The sequence below is a fragment of the Salmo salar genome, chromosome 10 (genome assembly GCF_965601325.2).
Source record: "Salmo salar chromosome 10, fSalSal1, whole genome shotgun sequence".
NCBI classification, from domain to species: Eukaryota; Metazoa; Chordata; class Actinopteri; order Salmoniformes; family Salmonidae; genus Salmo; species Salmo salar.
Genome location: NC_138300.1, coordinates 112,830,005 through 112,850,623, shown reverse-complemented (window position 1 = coordinate 112,850,623; position 20,619 = coordinate 112,830,005). Strand labels below are relative to the sequence as shown.

Genomic DNA, 20,619 nt, shown 5'->3' with positions numbered 1-20,619 from the left:
TACCGTCTGATACACCACGGCTTTCATCCAATCAGAATTCAGGGCTCGTACAACCCAGTTTATAACAATCTTTATATAGCAACTACTGGTGATATATCAAACATGACACCAAATAGAATTGGACATATTCCCCAAAATGAGTACCAACCATTGGTGTATCCACTCACCCCTCAAATGTTTCCTTGCCGAGAATGGCCACAAACAGCACAGTCAAGACCAGCAGCCCCTTCATCGTTGCCAATAGAGTAGAGACACACACCTTGGCCACCACCTTTTATGCCATGGTCCTGATCACATGACCTTGCTTAAGGGGACTTGCGTATGATGCCTGCTGCTTTGCTTCCCATGCCAGCCAGGAGATCCTGGGAAATACCAAATGGGTCGTTTCTGTACCTTTCCATTTTGCCAGCATTTTCTTTAGTTTGAGTTTTCTATAAAAATACATGTATTTATGAATAAATCTGAAACAAACATGTAAAGTGGGTATACTAGGCCTACAAGTTAAGGCATTTGACTTATGTGCTCGGTCCAGCTTTACACAAACAATACCTTTTAAGGCTTAATAAAGCCATTATAAACCCTTTCTAAGGACTATATAAATACTTCAGAAAGCATTCATAAGAAAATTCCAATGACATGTTATGAAGGGCGGCAAAAGGACCACATTTGGCAAAGCACCAGATGTAGGCTAATGCATTTGTGTAGCCTGTATTCAGGAAGTTGTGCTACAGTACTGCCTGGTTAGTGTCAGATTCTGCGACACTATAATCAGCAGAGCTAAATTAAAACAGAAAGCGCAGCATAGTGAAATGGAACTGTTTTATGATAGTTAGGCTGCAGCCTGTGTCACAGCCGGCCTTGACCGGGAGACCCATGAGGTGGCGCACAATTGGCCCAGCATCGTCCGGGTTAGGGGAGAATTTGGCTGGTCAGGATTTCATTGTCCCATTGCGCTCTAGCGACTCCTAGTGGTGGGCCGGGCGCATGCAAGCTGACTCTGGTCGCCAGCTGTACGGTGTTTCCTCCGACACATTGGTGCGGCTGGCTTCTGGGTTAAGTGAGCAGTGTATAATGGAGCCGCGACCTTCGCCTCTCCTGAGTCCGTAGGGCAGTTGCAGTGATGGGACAAGACTGTAACAACCAATTGGAAATCACGAAAAAGGGGGAAAGTACCAAAAATAAAAGATGCAGTGGCTGCTTGCTTTCAAAATATCACTTGTCAAATTATTTTTCCTCTTGGCAGATTGAATTGAAAGGTTCTATTTGGTGTCTACTGTAGGAATGCTGTAAGAGGTAGGAACATTCATTGTTTTCTGGGAAGGCAGTTGAATTATTAAGACATCATTTGACAAACTGTTAAATTACATTTAGGCTACGTGTTTGGTTGATATAGGCCCCCATTTGAGACTGAAACAGTATGCACTACCAGATCTCTCTGCCCTCCCTCCTCTGTGCATGTTCTAAAAAGGGTAACTGTAGTCTATTTTATGCAATCGAGCTGATAACAAGAATGACAGATTAAAGATACTGTACATGTTGGTTTTTCCATATCTAGAAGTAAATCATTAACTTACAGACAGGCACACCCACAATACATTTGTCTAAAAGACAGCAATACATTTATCAAGTAGCACTGCTCACAAAATCCTGTTAGAATGCATTTGAACCTTGACCTTATTTTGTCAAACAATATTTTGTTTTGTAGTTATTTTTTCTCTCTCACATGCAAGATTATTCTGCATACCAACTGGCAAAGACAGGGCATACAAAATCATGCCTGCATTAAAATAAATTACATTTGAATTTATCATGAGTTTGATAAATTACACAAATCATCCCCTAATGATGATTTTATGATTATTTATACAGTTACCTAGATACACATCTGTTTTGCAGTTTGTCTGTAACATGGTTACACAAGGCCACAAGCTGTGAAACACCCAAGGCCTTCTTTTAAAAAGGACAGCAAAACAGATGCACATGACGTAGGATGTCTCTAAACCACATCATTAACACACACTTCCTGCATCTGCATGATAAGTATGTGCAGGTTTAAGATTGGGAGGGATGACTATACAGTAAATGCAGCTGCTATCCATGACTGTGTCAAGACTCAACCAATCAACCAGAGGGTTGATGTATAATCTGTGTGGCAGACATACTATTAATCTCTGTCATAAATGTGAAATGTGTTGCACACGACAGATACATTTAATAAATGTTAATACCAAGTCGCTGCTCCTCTGTCTGGTATGTGGTCAAATATCCCCCCAAAACGATCAGCATATACTGTAAGAGGACACATTTAATTGTAAATAGTATGTACACTGAGAGTAAACACTAACAACAATAGGCTCATGACTGCCTAATATATTTGCTCCACCAGAACCAATACAGCCACACCCAACAAAACAGCTTTGAAAGGATTAACCTATAGACTACTGTAGTTTACATGTTCATTCATTTTTGTTTTATTGTTGAGGAGCCCCCCCTTGCTAAACGATGATTGGCTGTCCTGTACTTTATTGGTTGCTCACTCAATTCCAATTGGTCCAGAGTTGAAGAATTTGTAGATAGCGGAAGCTTTTCATAGTAACAAAGCAATGAACGGGACCGTTCCGGAAGAAGTGGTGGCAGAGTAAAATCGATGAACTCTCGGTTGTGTCTGTAAAGATAAGTGCCAACGTAAAGTGAGTCCAAGTTTTTGTGTGTTTACTTTGAAAGTTTACTTCGGGTCTAAACCAGCATAGCCTACAGCGGGGGACTGAAAATGGAGGTAGAAAAGGAAATCAAGAAGGTAAGTCCTCATGCCTGTGTATAGTTCCAGATAAGACATGGCAACGCCCTTAGAGGTGTATCCTACAAACTAGCAAAGTCAGCAAGGTAGATGGCTCGTTCTGTCATTAAAGCCAGTAACTTTTGTTACATAGACTACCTTTGACTGTAAAATACTAGATGTGTTAGCAATATGTAGCCAATTGCTAGAACCGTCGAACTTCTTGCTTCTGTGCAAGGTCAGTTTATCAAATATAACAAACCCGTAGTTGGCCTAATATGTATTGACATTGTTCGCATCATAACCATTGGTGACTTTCTCTTAAGATCATGTTTCAATAATCTGATTCTGAAGATGAGGACGGACGTCCCGTCCTGTCTCCCACGCGCGACCACACTTCAATGATACCGGTCTGATGCAGCAGACAGCGTCGTTTAGATACAACAAAGCACCTAACTACTACGTCGATTGAGTCACTCAATTGTATTTATAGCATTATAACAAAGGACCATTCTCTGTTAATTCAACTGTCAAGAGCTTAAGAGAGATTAAGGCATGAGAGTGGAGTGGGGGCTCCATGATTCCAGCCCTTATCTGTCAGCTATCATCAAGGTCCACGCGCTTGTACAAAGGGAAAGCGTCGCAGTAATGGCCTTTAAGATTCAGTAGATTACCAGCGTGAAGCCGCGATAATTACTAGATCACTAATCATAAATGTGAGTCCCCGATAATTGTGTCAAACTGCTAATGACCTTTGATCAAAGAAAACTACTTGTTTTGATTATGTCTGCTCGATTATCTTCAAAGATTCTGTCAATAATATAACTCTGTTAATGCATTCTGAAGGCATCAAGTTCTCAAGATTTATTTGGGCCCTTGCTCATAAAATCATATGACATTTGAAATTCAGATTTTCTGGACTGTGGCTACTTTCCCTTGTCAACCTGAGACACCTCATGGCAATGTGTCATTGGTCATGTTCCCTTGATCAGACTTTGCATGCATCAACCAATGGCTGCATGCTACATCATCTACGACAGATTGCTATAACATATGTGGTTAGCTTTATTTACATGTATATGGCTCTAGTCCACTCTTATCTATCTTTATTAATCAGTATCCTAAAGTGATTATCTCCCTAATGGGCTTCTGGGAAGAGAGGCTTCTAGGGTGTTCCCTAGAAGTTTAAGGAAACGTTCACAATTTATACTGAACACAAATATAAACACAACATGTAAAGTGTTGGTCCTGTGTTTCATGAGCTGAAATGAAAGATCCCTGAAATTTTCTATATGCACAAAAAGCTTATTTCTCTCAAATGTTGTGAATTATTTCTTTACATCCCTGTTAGTGAACATTTCTCCCTTGCCGAGATAATCCATCCACCTGACAGGTGTGGCATATCAAGAACCTGATTTAAAAGGCATGATCATTACATAGGTGCACCTTGTGCTGGGGACAATAAAAGGCCACTCTGAAATGTGCAGTTTGGTCACACAACACAATTCTATGGATGTCTCAAGTTTTGAGGGAGTGTGAAATTGGCATGCTGACTGCAGGGATGTCCATCAGAACTGTTGCCAGATAATTGAATGTTAATTTCTCTACCGTAATCCGCCTCCAACGTTGTTTTAGAGAATTTTGCAGTATGTCCAACCGGCCTCACAACCACAGACCACGTGTAACCACGCCAGCCCAGGACCTCCACATCCGGCTTCTTCACCTGCGGGATCATCTGAGACCAGCCACCCTGACACCTGATGAAACTGTGGGTTTGCACAACCTGAAGAATTTCTGCACAAACTGACTCCGGGAAGATCATCTGTGTGCTTGTTGTCCTCACCAGGGTCTTGACCTGACTGCAGTTTGGCGTTGTCACCGACTTCAGTGGGAAAATGTTCACCTTCGATGTCCACTGGCATGATGAAGTGTGCTCTTTACAGATTAATCCCGGTTTCAACTGTACTGGGCAGATGGCAGCGTGTATGGTGTTGTGTGGGCGAGCATTTTGCTGATGTCAACATTGTGAACAGAGTGCCCCGTGGTGGGGTTATGGTATGGGCAGGCATAAGCTATGGACAACAAACACAATTGCATTTGTGCATGGTGGTCACCAGATACTGACTGGTTTCCTGATCCACACCCCTACAGATGCATATCTGACCAACAGATGCATATCTGTATTCCCAGTCATATGAAATCCATAGATTAGGGCCTCATTTATTTCAGTTGTCTGATTTCCTTATGAACTGTAACTCGGTAAAATCTTTGAAATTGTTTCATGTTACTTTTTTATATATATTTCAGTTCACTTTTATTTATGTTATTATTATTATTATATATATATTTTTTTTTTTACTGCTCAAAAAAATAAAGGGAACACTTAAACAACACAATGTAACTCCAAGTCAATGACACTTCTGTGAAATCAAACTGTCCACTTAGGAAGCAACACTGATTGACAATACATTTCACATGCTGTTGTGCAAATGGAATAGACAACAGGTGGCAATTATAGGCAATTAGCAAGACACCCCCAATAAAGGAGTGGTTCTGCAGGTGGTGACCAGACCACTTCTCAGTTCCAATGCTTCCTGGCTGATGTTTTGATCACTTTTGAATGCTGGCAGTGCTTTCACTCTAGTGGTAGCATGAGACGGAGTCTACAACCCACACAAGTGGCTCAGGTAGTGCAGCTCATCCAGGATGGCACATCAATGCGAGCTGTGGCAAGAAGGTTTGCTGTGTCTGTCAGCGTAGTGTCCAGAGCATGGAGGCGCTACCAGGAGACAGGCCAGTACATCAGGAGACGTGGAGGAGGCCGTAGGAGGGCAACAACACAGCAGCAGGACCGCTACCTCTGCCTTTGTGCAAGGAGGAGCAGGAGGAGCACTGCCAGAGCCCTGCAAAATGACCTCCAGCAGGCCACAAATGTGCATGTGTCTGCTCAAACGGTCAGAAACAGACTCCATGAGGGCCCGACGTCCACAGGTGGGGGTTGTGCTTACAGCCCAACACCGTGTAGGACGTTTGGCATTTGCCAGAGAACACCAAGAGTGGCAAATTCGCCACTGGCGCCCTGTGCTCTTCACAGATGAAAGCAGGTTCACACTGAGCACATGTGACAGAGTCTGGAGACAACGTGGAGAACGTTCTGCTGCCTGCAACATCCTCCAGCATGACCGGTTTGGCGGTGGGTCAGTCATGGTGTGGGGTGGCATTTCTTTGGGGGGCTGCACAGCCCTCCATGTGCTCGCCAGAGGTAGCCTGACTGCCATTAGGTACCGAGATGAGATCCTCAGACACCTTGTGAGACCATATGCTGGTGCGGTTGGCCCTGGGTTCCTCCTAATGCAAGACAATGCTAGACCTCATGTGGCTGGAGTGTGTCAGCAGTTCCTGCAAGAGGAAGGCATTGATGCTATGGACTGGCCCGCCCGTTCCCCAGACCTGAATCCAATTGAGCACATCTGGGACATCATGTCTCGCTCTATCCACCAACGCCACGTTGCACCACAGACTGTCCAGGAGTTGGCGGATGCTTTAGTCCAGGTCTGGGAGGAGTCTCTCAGGAGACCATCCGCCACCTCATCAGGAGCATGCCCAGGCGTTGTAGGGAGGTCATACAGGCACGTGGAGGCCACACACACTACTGAGCCTCATTTTGACTTGTTTTAATGACATCAAAGTTGGATCAGCCTGTAGTGTGGTTTTCCACTTTTATTTTGAGTGTGACTCCAAATCCAGACCTCCATGGGTTGATAAATTGGATTTCCATTGATTTTTTTTTTGTTTGTTTTTGTTGTGATTTTTTTTTATTTTTTGTAAAATGTATTTATGATTATTTTTATTTTTTGTCAGCACATTCAACTATGTAAAGAAAAAAGTATTTAATAAGATTATTTCATTCGTTCAGATCTAGGATGTGTTATTTTAGTGTTCCCTTTATTTTTTTGAGCAGTGTATATTCAGAAGAGATGAAGCAAGCAAGGCTGTTTGGACTTCTGAATACAGAAGATGAGATGGACACTGCAGAGCCTTACAGTTGGAAGTTTACATACACCTTAGCTAAATACATTTTAACTCAGTTTTTCACAATTCCTGTCATTTAATCCTAGTAAAAATTCCCTGTCTTAGGTCAGTTAGGATCACCACTTTATTTTAAGAATGTGAAATGTCAGAATAATAGTAGTGATATTTCAGCTTTTATTTCTTTCATCACATTCCCGGTGGGTCAGAAGTTTACACACACTCAATTAGTATTTGGTAACATGACCTTTTAAATTGTTTAACTTAGGTAGATTTCCACTAGCTTCCCACAATAAGTTGGGTGAATTTTGGCCCATTCCTCCTGACATAGCAGGTGTAACTGAGTCAGGTTTGTAGGCCTCCTTGCTCGCACATGCTTTTTCAGTTTTGCCCACAAATGTTCTATGGGATTGAGGTCAGAACTTTGTGATGGCCACTCCAATACCTTGACTTTGTTGTCCTGAAGCCATTTTCCACAACTTTGGAGTATTTATTTTTATTTTATTTCACCTTTTATTCAACCAGGTAGGCAAGTTGAGAACAAGTTCTCATTTACAATTGCGACCTGGCCAAGGTAAAGCAAAGCAGTTCGACACATACAACAACACAGTTAAATGGAGTAAAACAATCATACAGTCAATAATACAGTAGAAAAATAAGTCTACATACAATGTGAGCAAATGAGGTGATATAAGGGAGGTAAAGGCAAAGTAAATACAATATAGCAAGTAAAACACTGGAATGGTAGATTTGTAGTGGAAGAAAGTGCAAAGTAGAAATAATGGGGTGCAAAGGAGCTGAATAAATAAATACAGTAGGGGAAGAGGTAGTTGTTTGGGATAAATTATAGATGGGCTATGTACAGGTGCAGTAATCTGTGAGCTGCTCTGACAGCTGGTGCTTAAAGCTAGTGAGGGAGATGAGTGTTTCCAGTTTCAGAGATTTTTGTAGTTCGTTCCAGTCATTGGCAGCAGAGAACTGGAAGGAGAGACGGCCAAAGGAGGAATTGGCTTTGGGGGTGACCAGAGAGAGATATCTGCTGGAGCGCTACATGTGGGTGCTGCTATGGTGACCAGTGAATGGACATAAGGGGGGACTTTACCTAGCAGGGTCTTGTAGATGACCTGGAGCCAGTGGGTTTGGCGACGAGTATGAAGCGAGGGCCAGCCAACGAGAGCGAGTATGCTTGAGGTCATTGTCCATTTGGAAGACCCATTTTCGACCAAGCTTTAACTTCCTGACTGATGTCTTGAGATGTTGCTTCAATATATCCACATCATTTTCCACCTCATGATGACATCTATTTTGAAGTGCACCAGTCCCTCCTGCAGCAAAGCACCCCCACAACATGATGCTGCCATCCCCGTGCTTCACGTTTGGGATGGTGTTCTTCGGCTTGCAAGCATCCCCTTTCTCCTCCAAACATAACGATGGTCATTATGGCCAAACAGTTCTATTTTTGTTTCATCAGACCAGAGGACATTTCTCCAAGAAGTACCATCTTTGACATTTACATTTAAGTCATTTAGCAGACGCTCTTATCCAGAGCGACTTACAAATTGGTGCATTCACCTTATGATATCCAGTGGAACAACCACTTTACAATAGTGCATCTAAATCTTTTAAAGGGGGGGGGGACCCCATTTGCAGTTGCAAACTGTAGTCTGTATTTTATTTTTATTCTTTTATGGCGGTTTTGGAGCAGTGGCTTCTTCCTTGCTGAAGGGCCTTTCAGGTTATGTCGATATAGGACTCGTTTTATTTGTGGATATAGATACTTTTGTACCCGTTTCCTCCAGCATCTTCACAAGGTCCTTTGCTGTTCTAGGATTGATTTGCACTTTTCACACCAAAGTATGTTAATCTCAAGGAGACAGAACGCATCGCCTTCCTGAGCAGTATGACGGCTGCGTGGTCCCATGGTGTTTATACTTGCGTACTATTGTTTGATTTCTTTTGATTTTTGTCATGATGTCAAGCAAAGAGGCACTGAGTTTGAAGGTAGGCCTTGAAATACATCCACAGGTACACCTCCAATTAGGCTAATTGACATCATTTGAGTTATCAGAAGCTTCTAAAAGCATGACATAATTTTCTGGAATTTTCCAAGCTGTTTAAAGGTAGTCAATTTAGTGTATGTAAACTTCTGACCCACTGGAATTGTGATACAGTGAATTATAAGAGAAATAATCTGTGAACAATTGTGGGAAAATTACTTGTCATGCACAACTTGCCAATACTATGGTTTGTTAACAAGAAATTTGTGGAGTGGTTGAAAAAGGAGTTTTAATGACGCCAACCTAAGTCTATGTAAACTTCTGACTTCAACTGTATGTCTGACTCACCAATAGCTAGGCTTCCCTTTCTTTATAATCATTTACTATTCTTAAAGATGCACTATGCAGAAATCTCTCCGCCATTTCCTGGTTGATAAAATTCTAATAGTTCGCCTAATTTCAGTTTGTGACAAAACAAGCAACTATAGTGTAGTATCATTGTACCATCTAAACCCCTGTGAAATATATTTTCCATAACCAAAAATATTGTATTTTCAGCTGTTTGAAGCTGGTGCACCAAACCGAAAGTAAGAGACGTATAGAAATGGCGCACAGAACAGATCTACCGCTTCTTAGACTTGCTTTCTATTAGAACAACAGACCTGTACTATAACACACATTTCTATGTGAATTTTGTCAGATCGCCCAAAAAGTGGCATATTGCAGCTTTATGTGGAGAAAAAGGGGTGATGGTTAATGTAAATATTATCTACAGGTCATGGTCTTATAAGCTCTAGTCGGGCTTGAGCTTGGCATTCCTCTGTAGAGGCCGGCTGCTCATTCCCAAAGGCCGAGGGGGGCTCACTGCTCCACTTTCAGGGCTCCCTGAGCCAAAAACGGCCTTCATCAAACAGGGGAGTATTTTTTTGCGTCCCAAATGGCACCCTAATCCCTATGTAGTGCACTACTTTTGACCAGGGCCCATAGGGCACTGTATAGGGAAAAGGGTGCCATTTGGGATGCAACCCTGGAGAGGGGCTCTCTTTCAGCATTGTGGATTACTTGACCGTATAAGGGCTCAAACAGCAGTGACGTGCAAGACGGACAACACTGGTGTTTGAAGTAGAGAAGTTAGTCTGAGTCATACGAATGAAGGGGATTCTACAGTATGCGCTTTTGACAATAAACTCTGGAATTAGGCCTATAGCGTAGTGAGTCTTGTTTAGTTGGCAAGTAGCCTATCATCCAAAATAGGCACTGGAGGTAAATGAATCAGAACAGAAGAGAATGCATGCAGAATGGTTGAGAAAAGTAGGCTGTTGCTTGACGCATCAAATCTGGAATATATCTGAGGGGGGATTAGGGATTAACGGGACATCAGTTTCAGTTTTTTCAAATTTGTTGTTAGGCCTGTTTTATATGCAAACGTCAAGGTGACGCTGTACACCAACAGAACATTACAGATTCTGCTAACGAGGGTATTTGAAAAGGCCATCCCAAAAACAGTTAAGCCTAAATAGTGACTGCACCATATGAACTACAGTAAAAAGCCCTGGCTGGTATGAAGTCATTTCTCAAGACCGCGTGCGTCTGTTAATATAATTAATGTGCTGTGTTCTGTCTGTTGGCAGATGACCCTGGGCCACGAGATCGGCGCCGGAGCGGCGTGTCTGAAATGCAAGGACAAGTGTGAGGGCTTTGAGCTACACTTCTGGAGGTTTGTACTGTATTGTTGTCTCTGCTGTGTACTTATTATCATTTTTAATATATTGAATTCAAGATAAACCAGACGCGGTGGGGACAACAACAATGCTTATTTTCTCTTAGCTCCACAACAACAGGGAAAGCCACAGGCCCTGAAAGCATGTTGCACCCGATCATTGTTGTCTACTATTACAGTTTTTGTGCTCTTAAATTTGAATGAACTGAAATGTCCTACATTACTATGACTTCCTGTCTGAATTCTGGACTTACAATGCAGTCTTTATCTGGACCAATGCCTCATGAAAATAGTTGTCCCCCACTGTCCTCTCACGTCAAGCCAGCATTCCTGCTTCCCCCGACAATTATCCACACTCAGCTAGCTTTCCTGAAGACATCACAACAGGTGCCTACTTCAGTGGCCAGTTACTATGGCAACACCTAACTGCCACAATTCCTTCCATCTTGGTCATGGTCAGGCATGCAGGGCAAGTCCAGTCTGGAAATAAGAACGGAACAGGAAAGATATTCTGTGTTATTTGATCCTAAGGTGACGACATCACTCATCCCACCTTAGCAGAAGTTTGGTGACCTCACTTGTCCAGTATCCTGCCTCCCACAACTCCGCTTACTCACAAGCTTGTGACTGTTTCCCAAAAGTCATGAATATTTCCTATTCCTCTTCTCTTCCATGACCACTGATCTGAAAAGATGTTAAAGCAATAGGGTATCTATCTAAACGCCTGGTCCTTTGACTTGCTTTACGCTATAGGGCAGGTGTACTCAACTCTTACCCTAAGGTCCGACGCCTGCTGGTTTTCTGTTCTACCTGATAATTGCATGCACCTGGTGTCCCAGGTCTAAATCAGTCCCTGATTAGAAGGAAACCATATATATATTTTTAAAAGCAGTGGAGGTTCAGCGATGAGTTTCAGGGCTGTATGGCCTACCTACTGGCCACACGCTGGTTGAACATTGTTTTCACGTCATATCAATATAATGTTGTAAGTCGCTCTGGATAAGAGCGTCTGCTAAATGACTTAAATGTAAATGTTATTGAACCAACGTGGAATAGATATTGAATTCAAGTCTGTGCCCAGTTGGTAGAGCTTTTCCTGGTTAGATGATCATAAAGGAAACCTAGACATTTTTGAGAGTACTTAGACCCAACCATACGTGTAGTCTAACCTATTCCCCATTGACTTTCCCATCACAGAAAGATCTGCCGGAACTGTAAGTGTGGGCTTACGGACCACGATGTGCAGATGAACTCAGATGATAACAGGAAGGTGGGCAAGCTGTTCGAGGATACCAAGTACACTGGCCTCATTGCCAAGCTCAAAACCGACGGTGTACCCACGTACAAGGGCAACCAGGTCACCTTCTCCATCTCTGCCAGCCCCATATCAGGAACCGCTGTTCCATACAGTCCCCAGTCTGCCCACAATGTGCCAGCCAATGCTGGCTATGGTGATGGAGCTGGCTATGGTGCTGGAGCTGGCTGTGGGTCCGGGGCTGGAGCTGGCTATGGGGCTGGGTCCGGGGCTGGAGTTGGGGTTGGGACTGGCTATGGTGCTGGGACCGGGGCTGGCTATGGTGCTGGGACTGGGGCTGGAGTTGGGGCTGGCTATGGTGCTGGGACCGGGGCTGGCTATGGTGCTGGAACCGGGGCTGGAGTTGGAGCTGGGACTGGAGCTGGGGCTGGACCCGCTACCATGCCCAAACCTGGGGCAATCAGAGCCACTGCTGTGTCAGCCAATGTCGTACCAGTCAGGAAGGATGCCGTGCCCATGAAGTCTGTCACCTACGAGTGGGCTCCTCCAGGGGTGAAACAGTACATGGTAAGGGTATAACTACACTTTCTTTAGTAACATAACAGCATAACTACTGTATCATTGAATTAGAATACCTATGATAATCCCAGGGTTGAGAACACCGGTCTGGAAGAACTTTGCCAGTATTGTTTCCTTGGTTTCTGTAAGGAATGTCATCATGGCCTAGCCTAGTAAAAAACAAATGTTAGTAGGTTGTCTGATCTAATCACTAGAAACAGACTGTTCACTAGAGGTCACACTTTGTATCTCTTCATATCCCTCAACAAGTATGTGTTAAGTAGTGGTAGTTAGGGAGAGGTTGTAAGATGTCCTATAACAGCTGGCTGCCTCTCCCACTCTCTCCCTTAACAAGATCAGCACCTCAACACGGCTTAATTTTAGTCACAAGCCCAGGGAAAACTGAGTTAGATCTTCACTGCCTCTCTCTGTATCTCTATCTTTTTGTTTTCACTTTCTCTCTGTTTGTTCCTCTGACTCTTCCTCCCTCTTTCCTTTTCCTAATTTTTTTGTCCATTGTTTTCTCCATCTTCTCTCTTCATGTCTTTCCCTCGCTCTCTCTTCTACTTTCTTAATTAACAAAGTCCTAAATATCTCTCCTCTGCTCTCCAATTGACCGTCAGGCGGTCCGCTACATCGAGCTCCTGCCCCCAGAGAGGCGTCCCATAGCGGGCACGGAGGGTGCAGCCTACCGCCGGCAACAGATGGCAGTGCAGCTACCGGAGCACGACCAGGATCCGGCCAAGTGCCATGAGCTGACCCCCGCAGAGGTGAAACAGATGCAGCAGTACGTCCGCAAGTACAAAGACGAGGCCCTGGGAGTGGGAGACATCAAGCTGCCTGAGGAGATGATGGGTCAGGAGGGAGGACCAGGACAGGGAGCGCCAGGCATGGGAGCCCCTGGGCTTCCAGCTGGGCCTGGAGTTGGGGCTGGGGGATCCTTTGGGGCTGGGGGATCCTTTGGGCCTGGAGTTGGGCCTGGGGGATCCTTTGGGCCGGGTGGGCCGGAGGTCCTTTGGGGCTGGAGTTGGGCCTGGGGGATCCTTTGGGGCTGGAGTTGGGCCTGGGGGATCCGTTGGGCCTGGAGTTGGGCCTGGGGGATCCGTTGGGGCTGGGGGAGCCTTTGGGCCTGGGGGGGCTGGAGGAGCCTTTGGGCGGGGGGCTGGAGGGCCTTGGGGCTGGAGGAGCCTTTGGGCCTGGAGTTGGGGCTGGAGGAGCCTTTGGGCCTGGAGTTGGGGCTGGAGGAGCCTTTGGGCCTGGAGTTGGGGCTGGAGGATCCGTTGGGCCTGGAGGTCCTGGTCATCGAACAAGGCCTGGGTCTGGGAGTGCACTCGAACTAGCGGGACAGGTTCAGCCTGGGATGGGGGCTGGAGGTTACCCTGGGGCAGGAGAAGGTGGACCAGGAGACATGGGCACTGCTGCCACTGCTGGGGCCATGGGTACTCCGGGAGCCCCTGGAGATCACCTGGCTGGACCCTGTGGACACTACGTAAGTATACCCTCAGATTGAAGCGTGAGAGATTGTGACCGACTGACAGTGGGTTGTTATCCTCAGATTTGGTCCCCTTCCTTCCTACTGTATGTCCTTTCTCTCTTCCTTCATCATGGCTATTAAAGAGAGCCTTTTGATTAGTCACTGTTGGTGCATTCTGGTTCCCTGAGTTTTGGTCTCTTTCCTATGCCATCTCTCCTCATGGCTTTAAAAGCCCTGGAAGCATATGACCCCCCCCTGCTGTCAGACTCGCTGTCAGACTCGCTGTCAGACTCGCTGTCAGACTCGCTGTCAGACTCGCTGTCAGACTCGCTGTCAGACTCGCTGTCAGACTCGCTGTCAGACTCGCTGTCAGACTCGTGGCTTTGTGAAGCTACGATTAGATTAGAGAGACTAGAGAATGACTGAACAAGGTAGCGATTCTCTCCGAGGAGCCGTAGATGAACTCTGATAACAGAAGTGAAGCGTGTGTTGTCAAACTATACTTCAACTAACTTTCATATGAAGTATATGTCCCAGTCACTGATGCTAGAACAGCTTTTCATATTGTGTATATTTGTCATGGATATGGTCTCTACCTCTCTCTCATGCATGCACACTCTTTTTTTCTTTAATTATTTTTATTTATTTATTATTTTTCTCTCTGTCACTCGCTCCCATTCAATGTCCATATATTCAAGGAAAATATGCTGGAGTTGAAATGTAGAACGGTCTCACATTTTAGTTGAAATCTATATTCTCAGCAGAGAATACTGTTGACTAGTGTAGAATGAGGACAGACATTCAACTGGCCACAAGATGGAGCCAGAAGTGAAAATATGAGTGAATCATTTTGAATAGTTTTGCATATTGATTTGTTTAGTCTGGTTTTGAAGCGTGACTGAAAAATGTTTCCATCTAAACAGAGTTTTGGCTCATGCAAACCCCTACAGACTTCCTGTCTGTCTTTCTACCCGTCTCTCCCCATATGCAGTTAGTTATTCCAACTGAATTAATATTGGGATTTATGGGAGCTGTCAGGCAGTGTTTTAAATCATAATCATCATTATGCAGTTTAAGTAATGGCATAAAATACCAGGATGAGGCTGTGCTACAGGGCCATTGTTTTAGTGAGGGTATTGCTAACGAAGGTATTTTCTCTTGTATTCCTCCTTCCTCTTCTCACCTTCCCCTCTCTTCTCCTTCTATCCCCATTCCCCTTCTTCAGTCGTGCCACCAGTGCCAGCTGCCCATGCGTCAGGGTGAGCCTGCGGTGTACGCAGAGCGTGCTGGCTATGACAATCTGTGGCACCCAGCCTGCTTCGTGTGCTGCACCTGCTCAGAGCTCCTGGTGGACATGATCTACTTCTGGAAGAAGGGACGGTTGTACTGCGGACGCCACTACGGAGACAGTGAGAAGCCACGCTGCGGGGGCTGTGACGAGGTGAGGGGTTGGGGAGGCAGGGATGAGAGGGGTCAGGGGTGAGCTAAGAAGGGACAGCTGTACCACGGACTCCACTAAGGAGACAGCGAGAAGCCCAGCGCTGGAGGCTGTGATGAGTATATGTTTGAGATCCATTAAACACATTGTGGAGCAAGAATGTCAGAGCTGGAGTATATTTTCAAATATGAGAGGAAAACTAAAAGAATCCTTTCCCAATTCTACCTCCCCATGTTAACCTGGTCTGTCTGTGTGTCTGCAGCTGATCTTCAGTAATGAGTACACGCAGGCTGAGGACCAGAACTGGCATCTGAAGCACTTCTGCTGCTTTGACTGTGACTGTGTGCTGGCTGGAGAGACGTACGTTATGGAGAACAACAAACCTGTCTGCAAGCCCTGCTACATGAAGAGCCACGCCGCGGTAAGGACTGAGGGGGAGAGTGTGTGCGCGTGCAGTATGTGGGTGATACCCTCTACAATGTGTATTGTATTCATGAGAAACAGTTTAAGTCGGATGTTTACACACACCTTAACCAAATACATTTAAACTCAGTTTTTCACAATTCCTGACATTTAATCCTAGTAAAAAGTCCCTGTTTTAGGTCAGTTAGGATCACCACTTTTTTATTTTTAGAATAGAAATGTCAGAATAATAGTAGAGAATTATTTCTTTCATCACATTCCCAGTGGGTCAAAAGTTTACCCAGTTTAGTATTTGGTAGCATTGCCTTTAAATTGTTTAACTTGGGTCAAACGTTTCGGGTAGCCTTCCACAAGCTTCCCGTAATAAGTTGGGTGAATTTTGGCCCATTCCTCCTGACAGAGCTGGTGTAACTGAGTCAGGTTTATAGGCCTCCTTGCTCACACACGCTTTTTCAGTTCTGCCCACAATTTGAGGTCAGGGCTTTGTGATGGCCACTCCAATACTTTGGCTTTGTTGTCCTTAAGCCATTTTGTCACAACTTTGGAAGTATGCTTGGGGTCATTGTCTATTTGGAAGACCCATTTGCGACCAAGCTTTAACTTCCTGACTGATGTGTTGATGTTGCTTCAATATATCCACATAATTTTCCTCCCTCATGAAGCCATCTATTTTGTGAAGTGCACCAGTCCCTCCTGCAGCAACGCACCCCCACAACATGATGCTGCCACCCCCGTGCTTCACGGTTGGGATGGTGTTCTTCGGCTTGCAAGCATCCCCCTTTTTCCTCCAAACATAACGATGGTCATTATGGCCAAACAGTTCTATTTTGTTTCATCAGACGAGGACATTTCTCCAAAAAGTACGATCCTTGTGCAGTTGCAAACTGTAGTCTGGCTTTTTTTATGGCGGTTTTGGAGCAGTGGCTTCTTCCTTGCTGAGCGGCCTTTCAGGTTATGTCGATATAGGACTTGTTTTACTGTGGATATAGATACTTTTGTACCCGTTTCCTCCAGCATCTTCAAGGTCCTTTTCTGCTGTTCTGGGATTGATTTGCACTTTTCACACCAAAGTACGTTCATCTCTAAGAGACAGAACGCGTCTCCTTCCTGAGCGGTATGACTGCTGCGTGGTCCCATGGTGTTTGTGCAGATGAATGTGGTACCTTCAGGCGTTTGGAAATTGTGCCCAAGGATGAACCAGACTTGTGGAGGTCTACAATTTTAATATTTTTTTCTTCTGAGGTCTTGGCTGAGTTCTTTTGATTTTACTATGATGTCAAGCAAAGAGGCACTGAGTTTGAAGGTAGGCCTTGAAATACATCCACAGGTACTCCTCCAATTGACTCAATTTGTCAATTACCCTATCGGAAGCTTCTAAAGCCATGACATAATTTTCTGGAGTTTTCTAAGCTGTTTAAAGGCACAGTCAACTTAGTGTATGTAAACTTCTGACCCACAGGAATTGTGATACAGTGAAATAATCTGTCTGTAAACAATTGTTGGGAAAATGACGTGTCATTCACAAAGCAGATGTCCTAACCGACTTGCCAAAACTTTAGTTTGTTAAACAAGAGATTTGTGGAGTGGTTGAAAAATGAATTTTAGTGACTCCAACCTAAGTGGATGTAACCTTCCGACTTCTACTGTAACTGTGCTAGATACGTGTGTGTTTAAACAGACATCTCCTCTCTCCAGGTGTGTACGGCCTGTCAGAACCCAGTGGAGCCCGAGGCCCAGCGCGTGTCCTACGGGGAGTTCCACTGGCACGCTGAGCCTCAGTGCTTCCAGTGCTCCTGCTGTGCTAAGTGTCTAATTGGAGAGCGCTTCATGGCCATACAGGGAATGCTCTTCTGCTCTGTTGAGTGCAAGAAGAAGACCATGACCTAGAGAAGACCGTGACTGCAGTGTACCATACAGCAGCTCAACCTTCTCCGGCCTCCCAACCACAATCGTAATTTGAACTAAGCCTGGTCTAGAATACAAACAATAGTCTTAAAATGGAATTATTAATTAGCCTTGACCACAAGAGCTTAGCTAATGATTTTCAGTTTCCAAGTTCCTGATGGGATGGGGAAAATAATGCCTTAAATCTATTGATTAGTTTTGTCTTAACGGGATTCTCCTCTACATCTTCTCTTTACATGCACTGTCTTGTTCCACCTCTTTGTTTACTGAGATTCATTTGGTTGGAGTTTTGTTTCAGAACACTTTTCTTCTTCTGAGTTTAAAGCAGCTATGAATGATTGTCAACTCTGTCTACTCAAGTATTTTTTTTGGTATTGTATCAGGATCTCCATTAGCTGTTGCGAAAGCAGCAGCAGTTACTCTTCCTGGGGTCCACAGAAAACATGACATAGTACAGAACATTAGTAGACAAGAACAGTGTCCTTCCTTGGGTTGTTCTCAAATCCTGCTGCTTTCTCTCTAGAATGTACTACTGAACTCTAAGCAGTATTATGATTAACAATTGCAGTGTAATAGTATTACAATATGTGATACTTTATGTGCAGTATTTCTGTTCTGCAGGAAGCAGCCTTTCAGTGTTGTAACAGGTAGGTAACTACCTCGCTATGCAATGTGACCAACTGATTCTCTCTAACACAGTCCTGGAGAACCCCTGTGAACACAGGTTTTCACAAGTGACATTATTATGGACAACATCACTGAAATGTGAAGGCAGGTGATGTCATATCTTCAGAACATCTTAAAACCATGATGAAGGACTTTGGAGGACCAATGAAATGATCAGAATTTGTCAAGTAGTTATCTGCGCTGTGGCGTCAACTTATCTACTGCCTTCTCTCCTTCCTGCAGGCTTTTATATTAATCGGTTTCCCTCGCAGTCTTCACAATAAGTGCCATTGGCTTTCCTTTATTTCTCTTGCACTTTATATTTTCTCCTCACACTGTAACAACCTAATAAAGTTTTTTGCAATGATTAGTCTCCCGCTTGGTTCATACTGGCAGACGGGACCTTCAACAGTCAACACTGCTAGAGGTGTTAACGACACACCACTTGAACGCTTTGCGTTGTGTGTTCTTTCATGTGTGTATGTTCTTGCATGTGTGTTTCACTTTGCAACATACCTACCTAGCATACTCAATCCCCCTCAGGGACCAGTGTCGCTAGCAGGCTAATGTGGCAGCTACAATACTTCACAAGGGTGGAACAGGGAACTCTGACACGGACCCCCCCCCCCCCCCCCGGAAAAAAAGGCTGAGTGCAACTCTCTTGTGGATGTGGTGCACAATTCAAGGACGCCCCATTTTTCTCAGGGTCCATTGTCTTTTGTGGCCGCGGGACCAAAACAATGGCTTTCCTCCCCATGCCGAAGTTTTACCTCCACTAGGCTTACAGTCAGTAGAATGGTTTATCCCTCTCCTGACCTCCTCACATATACAGCAACCTGTTGCTATATGCTTACAATAGCAGGGGAACACGATATAATGAAGTAGTCTGTGCGTGGTTAGGGAGGGAGGGGGGGGGGGGTTCAATCATTCCCTTTAATGTCATATTCCTATTGGAATGTGCTTTCAATATAAATGTACTTTTAATCCATCTATCTGCATATTTCAAGACATGGCATGTGAGGGTGCAGTGAGATACCCGATGGGTTGGATGATACTTTTCTCGTCAATCATCTTAAATCTTTCTTAACTGGAAATCAACCAATCCTCCATTAACACAATGGAAAGGTCAAATGCTTTAATATCTAAATATTGAAAGTTCGTGGTCCATGGACAGAAACAAAATGGTGCAGTTTGAGACCATGTGGTGGAGAGTGATGCGGGCTCTGGAGATGGGGGTGTGAGTAGCTAGGTCTGAGCAGGTATGATGTCATTGATGTTTGTGTGTGTTTGTAAACTCAGCAAAAAATGAAACGTCCTCTCACTGTCAAATGCCTTTATTTTCAGCAAACTTAACATGTGTAAATATTTGTATGAACATAAGATTCAACAACTGAGACAAACTGAAAAAGTTCCAAAGACGTGACTAACAGAAAATGAATGTGTCCCTGAACAAAGGGGGGGTCAAAAGTAACAGTATCTTGTGGCCACCAGCTGCATTAAGCATTGCAGTGCATCTCCTCATGGCCTGCACCAGATTTGCCAGTTCATTCTGTGAGATGTTACTAGCGGTCAACCGATTTATGATTTTTCAACGCCGCTACCGATTAATCCGAATTGTATTTTTTTTTTATTTTTTTTGATACATTTAAAAAATATTTGTAATAATGACAATTACAACAATACTGAATGCACACTTATTTTAACTTAATACATCAATAAAATCAATTTAGCCTCATAAATAATGAAACGTGTTCAATTTGGTTTAAATAATGCAGAAACAAAGTGTTGGAGAAGAAAGTAAAAGGGCATTATGTGCCATGTAGAAAAGATAACATTTAAGTTCCTTGCTCAGAACATGAGAACAAATGAAAGCTGGTGGTTCCTTTTAACATGAGTCTTCAATATTCCCAGGTAAGAAGTTTTAGGTTGTAGTTATTATAGGAAATATAGGACTATTTCTCTCTATACGATTTGTATTTCATATACCTTTGACTATTGGATGTTCTTATAGGCACTTTAGTATTGCCAGTGTAACAGTATAGCTTCCTACCTGGGCTCGAACCAGGAACACATCGACAACAGCAACCCTCGAAGCAGCGTTACCCATGCAGAGCAAGGGGAACAACTACTCCAAGTCTCAGAAAGAGTAATGTTTGAAATGCTATTACATTTACATTTAAGTCATTTAGCAGACGCTCTTATCCAGAGCGACTTACAAATTGGTGCATTCACCTTATGATATCCAGTGGAACAACCATTTTACAATAGTGCATCTAAATCTTTTAAGGGGGGGGGGGGGGGGGTTAGAAGGATTACTTTATCCTATCCTAGGTATTCCTTAAAGAGGTGGGGTTTCAGGTGTCTCCGGAAGGTGGTGA

General features: G+C 44.0%; 1 protein-coding gene across 1 annotated transcript; it reads left to right on the top strand.

Moving 5' to 3' along the window:
• Positions 1 to 2,538: 2,538 nt before the first annotated feature.
• tes (testis derived transcript (3 LIM domains)) lies at positions 2,539 to 18,608 on the top strand. Its single transcript, XM_082957393.1, has 8 exons — positions 2,539 to 2,797; positions 10,434 to 10,519; positions 11,720 to 12,344; positions 12,959 to 13,216; positions 13,684 to 13,824; positions 15,035 to 15,250; positions 15,510 to 15,668; positions 17,366 to 18,608. Exons 1-8 carry the CDS (start codon positions 2,771 to 2,773, stop codon positions 17,555 to 17,557), a joined length of 1,704 nt encoding a protein of 567 aa, XP_082813519.1. The 5' UTR covers positions 2,539 to 2,770; the 3' UTR covers positions 17,558 to 18,608.
• The last annotated feature ends 2,011 nt before the right edge of the window (positions 18,609 to 20,619 follow it).